Below are 12,500 nucleotides of genomic sequence, written 5' to 3'. Positions count from 1 at the left end.
TGTAACTGTTGATGAAGAAATGAAATGGCAAGCACACATAAGCAACCTCTGCAAAGTGTTAACAAGGAATTTGTATTTGTTGTCAAAACTCAAACATTATGCGAAGTCTGAAACATTGAAAATGTTCGTTCATGCTCATATAATGCCTCATATTAATTTTGCTTCGACATTGTGGGATGGCTGCAGTGATGTTCACTTATTAAAACTCAATTCTTTGTACCGTCGTGCTGCAACACGTATCCTCTATGAATCGCACATGTCTACAGAAATGAAGTTAAACAGCCTTACTTTCCTTCCCCTAAAAACCCACCTTGCATACAACCTCCCACGGGTTAGGGGGAAGAATTTACCCGATGCTCCCCAACATGTCGTAAGAGGCGACTGGCAGATTCTGTTTCTCCTTTTACCCTTGTTAAGTGTTTCTTGTATAGAATATAGTCAATTTTTGTACAAATTTTAGTCAAGCAGTATGTAAGAAATGGTAAGTCCTTTGTACTGGAAACTTGCATTCTCCCAGTAAGGTAATATGTTGTACTACGTTGCAAGCCCCTGGAGCAAATTTTTGATTAGTGCTTTTGCGAACAAGAAACAATTGACAAGTGCCTCTATCCCACCTCCCCCTTTCCCCGTCGCGATATAACCTTCGTGGTTGAAAACGACGTTAAACACCAAAGAAAATGTCTTTATGTATAAACTAGTTCATGGTGATGTGCCCAGTTATGTGCAATCCTAGTTTACACATGTTACGAAGAGGTATGGGTCTCAAAATTTACTTCCTCCAATTCCTCGTATAGATCTTTATAAATCCAGCTTAGCTTTTTCAAGATCATCTCTGTTGAATTCTTTGCCAATAGAAATCAAACGATCCGCATCATTAAATGCCTTTAAAAGGCACTTGCACACACATGTGATCACACTATAAACTGCCCCTGATGTCTAGTTTCCATTGTGTACTCGGATAATGTATGCAATGCTCTTAATTGTTTTGTTTTTTATGTTTATACTCGACCATTATTTTGATGTTTTACTAGTTTAATACTTTGATTAGATACTGTTCCTTTCAGGTATGAAATGATAGCATGTGCATGTGTGTAGGTATGCGAGCGCACGCTCGCGCGCGCGAGCATGTGTGTGTGTGTGTGCATGTGTGTGTGTGCGTGTGTGTGTGTGTGTGTGTGTGTGTGTGTGTGTGTGTGTGTGTGAGTTTGTGTGTGTAAGTGTGTGTGTATACGTGGGTGTTTGTGTGTGTGTGTGTGTGTGTGTATGTGCGCAGTCTTTGCTTTCGTTTACAATTATTCTCTGTATATGTTCCAAGGACAGGTTGGAAGATTAGGCTAATCCTAAAACCTTTATCCTTATGTAATAAAGTTCTGAGTTCTGAGTTCTGAGTTCTCTCTCTCTCTCTCTCTCTCTTTTGTCTCTCTCTCTCTCTCTCTCTCTCTCTCTCTCTCTCTCTCTCTCTCTCTCTCTCTCTCTCTCTCTCTCTCGTGAATTGCTATCATTGTATGAAATATGACACTTTTAATTAGCAACACAACAGGTCATGAAAGTATATACTGAAAAGAAAGTGTCAAACCAAGTGCCAAGCACTCGGAGGCACATACATGACTACGGAATTGCATGTCCAAATTTGAATTCGTTTTACTACTGTTAAATCTGCGAATGAGTTTCAACAATAGAAGAAAGACGGGGGTGAGGGTGCACAGTATTTTCTTCATTATTTTGTTCACACTGAAGATTGTACTATTCAAAAAAACTACATATAAGAAGGAATAATAGAACAACTTCACCTTGTGAGTTAGGCTATATATCGTAATGGAACATGTCTGAAATGTCATTTTTCTTGAAAGATGATAATCATCACCTTTCAGATGTCAACAGGTTGGCTTGATTCAATGTTATCTTGAATGAAATTCCACATTTACGAGTCAAATAAGCAATTTCGAGGTTGATGATAGAATGTGGGGCGTAAGAGTGAGCAAAGAATGGATATAAAAATGCAAATGTAATATTATACAAAGCTGTAATACAAATTAAATATAACATACAATTATATGCACATGATTGCGGGATGACGTAGGAAGACTTCCTTTGACGCGCAAAAAAAGATTATAACACACGCATATGCACCTATAAAAGTAATGCAGGCAGAAACATTTTTTACCGCACCCCCTCCCCATACACCCACCAAAGTTTACCCACACCGATGCATTCCATCCCTAAACGCAAGCACGAACTAAATACGTGTGTCTTTAATTTGTTTTAACTTTGTCATGCACCTCTCTCAACGTTGCTGATGTCAAAGCTTTATGCATTTGGGGATGGGAAGACAGGCCTAGGATGAAGATGGTTTACTGCTTCTAACATAAATTTCCATCTAATTTACTCGCAGAGATGGACGCTTTAATATGTTGCATGGTGATTATTGTCGCATACACCATTATACTACCGCCCTGATATGGCCCTTCGTGGTCGGCTGGGCGTGAAGCAAACAAACAAACAACAAGAAGAGCAAACGCTCGATCGAGTCACTTTCGCAGTTCTGAATATTATATGAGGCATCAGATGGACAGGAAGAAATTGCTATTCACAACACAATGAGTCACGTTTACATAAAATTTGAGCCCGGTCACTTTTATAGTTTCCGAGAAAAGCCCAACGTTAAGTTGTGTGTTGCCGAACAGAAAAGGCTAGTTATCTCCCTTGTTTTTCTGATAACGTTCGTAAAAGGCTACAGATGTAAATACTTTGATGTAAAGAATAATCCTACAAAGTTTCAATCACATCCGATGAACTTTGTCAAAGATATAAAATGTCTAATTTTTCCTTTGACGCTGACCTGTGACCTTGAAAAAGGTCAAAGGTCAACGAAACCATCGTTAAAGTGTAGAGGTCATTGGAGGTCACGACTAAACAAAATATGAGCCCGATCGCTTTGATAGTTTCCGAGAAAAGTCCAACGTTAAGGTGGTGTCTACGGACGGCCGGCCGGCCGGACGGCCGGCCGGACAGACTAACACTGACCGATTACATAGAGTCACTTTTTCTCAAGTGACTCAAAAACCATTATACTCATCCATAGCATTAGTTATTGGACAGACGCATGTTCTTTCTGACGCAATCCCAGTCCCCTCTCTCTCTCACTCTCTCTCTCTCTCTCTCTCTCTCTCTCGGGTGTCCCTTGGCGTAAGAGACAAGTCGACGTGACAGGAGCTCTCTAAGTGTTTGCTTTACAACTCGTCAAGATGACCATTGTTGGACTACCAACACATGTGGAATCCATCCTAGCCACCCTTCTGTCGGACCACCTCGTTAAATCGTGGAAAGTTGCTGGTGAGGGAGAGGACACAGTGTTTGTCCTTCGACTGAGCGCCAGCCAACATGGACAAGAAGCCGCCATTACCGCACCAACCGGCCAGTGGCGAAAAAAGTCTGCAGCACAGATCCGCCGAGACAGGAGACGAGCAGAGTTAAGAGCAGAGCAAAGGAGAACACAGGTGGGAATTAATTCATGCAATACAATGCCTGACCTTCAAATCCATCCACTAAAAGACTTAGCTCCTGTCTCCACGATCAAAAATGATAACGCAAATTCCAGTGCAGTGACAAGTGACAGTGTTAAACAACAACATTCCATAGAAAGATCACGTGAAACACGCAGCCTGGCCACCCCAACACAGCACACACCTGCCCACTGTCACACAGCACACACCTGCCCACTGTGACACTGCAAGCTTAACCACGTGCGAGATTGTCAACTCAGAGGTTTGTGCATTGTTGATGGTGAATGCATGTTAATTTATTTTTAATATACTTTCTTATGTGATAACCAATGTGCTGTATTTTCTCAGGACAAAGAACAAATGTTTATTTTGAATGTTTTATGTATGTTATTATTACGGACACAAACGCTCAGCAATGCAATTTCTCTTTTAGAGATTAATAAAGTTATTGTATTGTATTGTATTGTATTGTTGTGCTGTGGCGTCACAGACAGCAGACGACGAAACCACTGTAGCTGAACTGGCAGCAACGGACCGAGAGTTTGCACCAGAGGACGTTTACGACCAAGCCTCCAACTGCTCAAAGAACGCCCAACTGAAATCAAAACTGTTAAACAAAAAGAGAAATCGCGGTTTGTTGTGCGGTGACGTCACAGACAGCAGACGACGAAACCACTGTAGCTGAACTGGCAGCAACGGACCGAGAGTTTGCACCAGAGGACGTTTACGACCTAGCCTCCAACTGCTCAAAGAACGCCCAACTGAAATCAAAACTGTTAAACAAAAAGAGAAATCGCGCCCTCTTAAAAGTCGTGTGTGCGAGGAAAGGTGGAAAGAAGACGCTGATTGCAAGGGGAGACGACTACGTCCTGACATACGACTGCGAAACAGCACAGACATCATCATTCAGACAAGAGGAGGAAACGCCCCCGGGTGTCCGGCGCCTGGCCCAAGTCGACCTCAACGCCTTTCAAGAAGAAATCGACCACATAACTGCTGACCTTCATGTTGTGTCGACACTGGTACAGTGCTACCTCCGTGCCATGCCAGACTGACTCTTCTAACTAAACTGCAGGCAGTGTTGCAAAATGCCATAACAAAAACCGCGAACTGTTATTTCCTGACTTAGCATCTGAGTCAGACGCGTCAAGAACGATGCATTATTCTGTTTTCTTCTCAAGAAAATCGCGGAGTTCGACTACCCCCTACCCCCTCCCTCCCCCTTTGAAATGAACCGTGTGTGTTTATTCAATAAAATGTCTTACGTCTTACGTCTCTCTCTCTCTCTCTCTCTCTCTCTCTCTCTCTCTCTCTCTCTCTCTCTCTCTCTCTCTCTCTCTCTCTCTCTCTTTCTCTCTCAAGGACAGATTGTAAGAAAAGGCGTAGCCTTAAATCTTAAGGCAAATCTGATGCAAAAAAGTATACCAATGCTTATTCTGTTACCCTCGTAAAATAAAGAATTGTCATTGTCATTGTCATTGTCTCTCTCTCTCTCTCTCTCTCTCTCTCTCTCTCTCTCTCTCTCTCTCTCTCTCTCTCTCTCTCTCTCTCTCTCTCTCTCTCTCTCTCTCTCTCTCTCTCTCTCTCAAGGACAGATTGTAAGAAAAGGCGTAGCCTTAAATCTTAATCCTTGTTAAATAAAGTTCAATTCAATTCAATTCTCTCTGTCCCTCATCAGAATGATTTCAGCTGCAGCTTTTTCAAAAATGTGTTATACATTCTGATGAATGTTTTGTTCTACAGGCTAAGCGCTAGGAAAAAAAAGTTGAAGTGATAGAAATGTTGACTTTGTGGTTACAATATTTATGAAAACTGGAAAAAATACTTCTCTTTAACTTTTTTTCCTATTGTACGTTTCAGCAATACAAGTAAGGCTTGAGAATGGATCGGACACGAGCAAGTATCGGTCAGGCCGCGTGGAGATGTCTCCGGACGGAACTACCTGGAAACCAATCTGCGCCAATAACGCCAGAGGACACGTGGCAGGCACCGTCTGCAAGATGCAAGGATTCTCCAAGGGCAAGGTGAGTCAAAGATACTCTCCTGGTGGAGGTAGGAAAGGAGGAAGTCTTAAATTGGGGAGTCTTAAAAGGGGAGTGCGACTGGACCCTAGTGCCAGACCCAGAGACGGAAGCCATGTCCCACCCCCGTGTCACCACAATGGCACGTAAAAGATCTCGGTCATTCTGCCATACGTGCAGATGGCTGATACCACCTAAACACACATACACTTGTGTATTTCATCAAAAGCCGTGAGGGCGTAAAAACTCAAATTATCATATAACCCATATCATGTCCTCAAGAGGCGAAATATTTAGCCTGTAGGACAGTGTATAAGCAATATCTCTTTCCCTAGTGCTAAGAACCGTCGGCCTTCCGTGCGGAAGGTTTAGGTTCGAAACCCAGCTGCGCCTGGTTTGGTCTGGTTGGAGACTTAAAACTCATATTGGAAGGCAAGCCGTTTAAACCTTATCATCCGGATATTACAGGGCAGTTCTTATATATACAGGTTAGTTGCAGTTTTGTTTGTCTTGTTATGTCCCTTAAACAGATTAGGCTGTTCGGGACTGATTGGATGTTGTTTCCTGTCTCAGTTTAAATGTAACTTTTAACTTTTATATTTTGTAATCTCCCTAAATTATAACATACTATTATTTTAAATATGTTTTGCTCTCCATGTTTAAAACTATTTTCATTTACGAATATCTGTTACGTCCACACACTTGATTAGGACGTGTTCAATCGCATGCACATGATGTACGAACAGCTAGGTTAGTGTTGTGGCTGCAGGCAGACTGTAGACATTACCTCGATACTACTATATTTTGTAAGCGCCTAGGGCTATATTTAGATTAGGCGCACAAATGTTCATAATAATAATAATAATAATACGTGGGTTTGTTCTCCATAATGTTTCAGTCGATACTGAGCGACATGTACGGGAACGGAACAAACGGTGTGCATCCTTACTACGTGTACTGTTCCCGTTCGTACACGGGCCTGGGCAGCTGTTCAGTGTATGAGCAGAGCGTGTCAAACTGTGAGGTCTTCAGTGTCGTCTGCTACAACAACACAAGAGACAGTAGGTTGCGCACTAGTTCGGCATAGTGACCTTAACACTATTTTGCTTCGATTTGGAAGCCTCATAGCATAATCAGTCTTATCTGGGATAGGGCTCCGTATCTGTTATTCTATATGTATCGGCATTTGTATCTGTTTCTGTAAATGTATCTGTGTCTGTACATGTCTCTGTAATTCCATGTACGGAGAGAAGAACGCGGAGATCGCCACAGTGCACATCGATGCTTGGCTGGCTTGAGCTCTGACTCTTTTACTGTATCTGCATCCGTTTCTGTATCTGCATATATGTATATGTGTGATGCAGCGCCAGAGATGTAGCTGGTTGACGAGGAGAATAACAAGGCGGTCGACGCAGAGGCTCTGTATCTATTGAGGTGTCTACAGGTGTTTATAGCTGTATTTGTATTTTAACTTGAATCTGTACCTGTATATGTATTTGAGATGCGTTGCAGGGCTAGAAATGCGTATGGTGGACGGAGAGAACACCGGAGTGATGGTAATCAGAGGCAAACCTGAGTTTGGGCTTTGTATCTGGTAATATTACCTGTATCTTTGATGTGTTGCATTGTTGAAGATGCGGCTCGTTGACGGGAAGAATAACGGGGTGATTGCCACCTGTCACTTGGGGCTCTGTATTCTGTTACAATATCTGTATTTGTATTTTAACTTATATCTGTAATGTGTAATTGCAGTGCTAGAAGAGCCACTGATCGACGAAGAAAAAAACGAAGTTGGGGCCGGCTCTGTATCTGTTACAGTGTCTGTATCTGTATTTTAACCTGTATGTGCAATGAACAATTGCAGTGCTAGAAATGCGGCAGGTAGACGGATCGAGAGATCAACGCAGTGACTGTCACAGGCTGGCGTGGGTTGGGGCTCTGTACCTGTTACAATATCTGTATAATTATGTATTTTAATCTGTATCTGCAATGTGCAGTTGCAGTGCTAGAAATGAAGCTGGTGGACGAAGAAAAACAACGGAGTGATTGTGACAGGCTGACCTGGGTTGGGGCTCTGTTACAATATCTGTATTTGTATTCTAACCTGTATGTGCAATGTGCAACTGCAGTGCTAGAAATGAGGCTGATTACCAGCTATTGTGTTTTCAGCGTAGCAATAGGGTCCGATATTTAGACGAGACAAGTATAATGCGACTCGTCTTCGACTCGTCGCATTATACTTGTTCGAGTCTAAATATCGGACCCTATTGCTACGCTGAAAACACAATAGCGATTATATAGCTGTTCTGACCTTGATTTGTTGTTCCAAACTTACAAAATGACAGTTTTTGCGTCGATGCGTTGATCTCAGGTTTTGATAGCAGACAAACTTCTTACGCGCATCATGTTCGCGCAGACATGCACACCGCTACACGCTTTCTGACTTTGGAAGAAAAACTGACTCCAAGTGCATTCGACTTCACAACTGAAACAACTTTTTAAGTTGTCAGTGTATGCTGTTGTCGATAGAAACATCGCCGTGGTACAGATGGGTAAACCGGAATCATGCGTCGGCCATTTTTCTCAATATGCTTTTGGATATTGAGTAAAATGGCCGACGTCCGCCGCATTATGCTTTGATGATCGGAAGAGACCATCCAATCACAGCCCCCGAATTCCCCCACGTGTTCATCAGAATAGCTATATAGACGGATAGAACAACGGAGTGATTGTCAAAGGCTGGCCTGGGTTGGGGCCCTGTATCTGTTACAGTACCTGTGCCTGTATCGGTATCTGTATCTTACTTGTATATGTGGTGTGTTGCAGTGTTGGAGATACGGTTAGTTGACGGCGAGTCCAACGGGGTGATCACCTCAGGACGCCTGGAGGCCCGAATAGCTGACCTGGGCTGGGGGGCCGTGTGTAACTGGGCCTTCAACGACGCTGCCACCAACCTGGCCTGCAAGTACATGGGCTACAAGTATGGAGAGGTGAGCATAGACTGCTGCAGTTAATTTTGTGTTTGTGGTAGTGGTTTTGTTGCTGTTGTTGTTGGGGTGGCGGTTCTTCTTGTCGTGGAAGATGTTGGGGTTAGGGAGAAGTATTTGTTGTATTTAGACAGATTGGTGGAAGGTCTAACACGACCATACCAAGGGCTATGAGAACATCTTGGTTGTGTTGTATTTTGGCGGTAATGTGTTTTTGTTGTTGTTGTTGTTGGTGGTGGTTGTTGTTGTCCTTTATGATCACCATGCATGCATGAAAGTCTGTGGTGTTCTGGACGTTTTCGCCCTGCCTTAAATGTGTAGCATCGTTGTTAACGTGTTTGTTTTGTATTTCGAAATACGTATCTGTGTCTTTGCTTCGTATGTCTCCCCCCTCCCCTTTCTCTGTGTCTCCGTATATCTGTCTGTCTGTCTGTCTTTCATTCCCTCTCTGTCTTACTCCCGCCTTCTCTTCCTCCCTTTGCCTTTCCCTCTGCCTTTCCCTCCCTCTCTATCTCTCTTTATCTCTCTCTCTCTCTCTCTCTCTCTCTCTCTCTCTCTCTCTCTCTCTCTCTCTCTCTCTCTCTCTCTTATTCACTCCGTGCACCAATTCGTTAAGCCTGCAGCAGCTCTGTGCTTAGAGAACGTACCTATAGATTTGTGTGAGTCATTCACATTACCGTCACCGCAACCAAAACCTTGAAAAACGATATCAGGATCTAGTAAACGAAGCTTGATGTTTTCCCCTCGGCACCTCCCCCTACTTATTTCTTAGCCCTTAAATATGCCATCCTTCCCTTGTTGACGTTGAGTTATATCTCCGCAGATGTGAAATAGGCCGTGAAAGGTGAATGTTCGCCTAATAGGCTTGAAGTTTGCTGGTCGATGTGAATGCGTTATATATTGTGTGTAAAAAAAATGTCTGTTTGTCTGTCTGTCTGTAAAAAATTCCATTTCAAACGGCAGAAATTAATATGTAAAGCGCGGAGAGCACAGTTGTGGTTCGCGCTATATAAGCTCCCATAATAAATAAAATAAATAAATAAATGTGTTCATGCTTGTAGTGAAACTGAATATCCCTTCACCTACACACATTCCCGCTTTATTTTTGCGAACGACAAGAAGAACTGTTTTGAGGATTTGCGCCATATAAATTAATATCCTCGTTATTATTTATATATTTTTTATATGGGAGATTTATATAGCGCTTGACGTTCTCCAAGCGCTCTACATATTAATTTCTGCCGTGTGAGATGGAATTTTTTACACAATATATCACGCATTCACATCGGCCAGTAAATCTCAAGCCATTACGGCGAATATTTACTTTTCACGGCCTATTATTCCAAATCACACGGGTATTTGGTGGACATTTTATTTTTTATCTATGCCTATACAATTTTGCCAGGAAAGACCCTTTTGTCAATCGTGGGATCTTTAACGTGCACACCCCAATGTAGTGTATTATTCAAAATCAAAAGGTTGGATGCTTTCTTTGCAGAGTGTGCTGGATGTATCACCTTAAATAAAATCCCACTGTGTGCAGAAAACAGCCAGGCTTAACATGTTTGGTTCGTGTCCAATGGGAAGGCTTAGCCTGAGTAGATCTTCTTCTTCTTCTTCTTCTTCTTCTTCTTCTTCTTCTTCTTCTTCTTCTTCTTCTTCTTCTTCTTCTTCTTCTTCTTCTTCTCCTCCTCCTTCTCCTTCTCCTTCTCCTTCTTCTTCGTTCATGGGCTTAGACTCCCATGTATGACCGTTTTTACCCCGCCATTCAGGCAGCATAGTACGCCGATTTCGGGGGAGGCATGCTGGGTATTTTCGTGTTTCTATAACCCACCGAACTCTGACGTGGATTACAGGATCTTTTCCGTGCGCACTTGGTATTGTGCTTGCGTGTACACACGAAGGGAGTTAAGTCACAAGCAGGTCTGCACCTATGTTGACCTGGACGATCGAAAAAAACCACTCTTAACCCACCAGGCCGCAGCGACTCACGACCTCCCGATTAGGAGGCCGACGTCTTACCACCACGCCACTGCGCCCGTCGCCTGAGTAGATCTAAAATGATTTGCAATATGGTTGCACGGGCTAGACGGCATCTTTAAACGCTCGTAACCGAGTTACAAGTTGCCACTGGTGTCTTCTCTACCAGCACGTGCGCCCCAGTTGTTGCCATTGCGAACAAAGTAGTTTTTCACACTGATTTATTGTGCTACCTTTGCAGACGAGTAGTCTCGTAAACCCGTTGGCTAATAGAAGTCCTGAACAACAGAATAAAAAGACGCACACACCCACAAAATGTAGGTCATGGAATTCGATTCCACTTTGCCGTCATCCTGAACTCAGGTCAAAATGAGTTCGACTCATTCTCTCCCTGACAGGATGCCTTGAGTTTCCTTGTCTGATTTTTTTTTAACATATTTAGAGCTTTTTGTAACGATTATTAATTTCACGGGTGTCTCACTCACGTATGTAGGATAATACAAGATTAATGCGCGTTTCCCCTTGCAACTTCGGGAATATTATAGGTAGAGACAACGTGTGTTATGCTGAGTTGGTATTTATTCCATGCAAGCGTTGTGGATTTCTTTTTGTGTGTGTTTTCAATCTGTTTTGGCAGTATTTTCAATAGAAGCGACAACTCGTACACACAATTTGTGTTTGCCTTTTGGATTACATTTCTTGAATTTGACCCCCCCCCCCTCCCCCCCCCCCCCCCTATATTATGCACAGTTATTATCCCCACTTTTCTTTAATGTGGCTTTATTTCTTTGTGCATTGACATGTTGCATTCAACAGAGACGTAGTCAGGCCCAAAAGACTGCATATTGTAATAGCTACTTGCTCCAAACATCGCAGCGCCATGTGGTGCTTACGTACTGACTTTAAGTGTTTTCATCATCAATTAGAATTGTTATTTGAGTTCAATTGGGAATTATAACATTGTGATCTCTCCATCTTCCCGCAGTGGGGCACTGCGGTTATGAAATTAAAGGCCCCTCCTGTTTTTGGAACCGCAGGAGCTTTCTAGTTTGCTGTTAGGTAGATTTTTGGTTCCTCTTTCCTGTCATGCTCTCTTTTTCTTCATGAATTCTTTTCTTTTTTCTGCCTTCTTGTTCATTCACCTGTATTTTTTCCAAAAATCTCTTCTCTTGCCGCTTGTATCGCGATTCATGTATAGTTTAATCTGTTAGTGTTCTGATGTAAGTCCAGCAGTAGATAGGTTAAGCCTATTTTAACATACTGGAAACTGGTAATCTTCCAGTAGGTATTAATTTAGTTTTACTAAAGCCTGCTGGGACACAAGTAATGGGTTAGTGCATTTGTAAACAGGAATCGCTTGACAAGTGGCCCCCTTCATCCCCCCCTTCCTCGTCCTGATATGGCTCTGCGTAGTCGGCTGGACGTTAAGCAACAAATAAACAAACAAATCTCTCCATCTCTCTGTCTGCTCAAACGTATTTTACCTGAACCGTCAAATGCTGAACGGTGCTTACATTTTGACTTCTCTGGTCGTTTTTTCTTTAATTTGAAACTGTTCTTTTCTGTCTGTCTGTCTGTCTGTCTGTCTGTCTGTCTGTCTGTCTGTCTGTCTGTCTGTCTGTCTCTCTCTCTCTCTCTCTCTCTCTCTCTCTCTGTCTCTCTCTCTGTCTCTCTCTGTATCTCTCTGTCTCTCTCTCTCTCTCTCTCTCTCTCTCTCTCTCTCTCTCTCTCTCTCTCTCTCTCTCTCTTATGGCAAGATTCCGAGGTGGAATAACAGAACTATTTGTGCACGTTAATCGATGCGGATATGTTGTTATGCCCATTGTGCAGGGAACGTAAGGAAGATGAGTTTCGTTTTGTGCTTTGTTGCCCCGCACTTCGTGATTTGCGATGCCAGTTTATTCCTGCTAAGTTTGATAGAAACCCAAGTTTACACAAGTTTTCTATGCTTATGGCATCTGTGAATGAAGGTATTGTTCGAAAGTTGTCAGTTTATGTGTACAAAGCAT

General features: G+C 42.7%; 1 protein-coding gene across 1 annotated transcript in view; it reads left to right on the top strand.

Annotated features, from left to right (window-relative positions):
* LOC138945934 (uncharacterized) overlaps positions 1-12,500 on the top strand; it is a 165,348-nt gene that overhangs the window by 49,119 nt on the left and 103,729 nt on the right. The window contains exons 2-4 of the mRNA XM_070317463.1: positions 5,364-5,527; positions 6,423-6,585; positions 8,351-8,514. Coding sequence (XP_070173564.1) covers positions 5,364-5,527; positions 6,423-6,585; positions 8,351-8,514 — 491 coding nt within the window. The remainder of the gene's footprint in view (positions 1-5,363; positions 5,528-6,422; positions 6,586-8,350; positions 8,515-12,500) is intronic.

Source organism: Littorina saxatilis, linkage group LG1 (genome assembly GCF_037325665.1).
Source record: "Littorina saxatilis isolate snail1 linkage group LG1, US_GU_Lsax_2.0, whole genome shotgun sequence".
Taxonomy (NCBI): domain Eukaryota; kingdom Metazoa; phylum Mollusca; class Gastropoda; order Littorinimorpha; family Littorinidae; genus Littorina; species Littorina saxatilis.
Note: the sequence above shows the minus strand (reverse complement) of the source record. Positions and strands in the feature narration are given on the sequence as shown.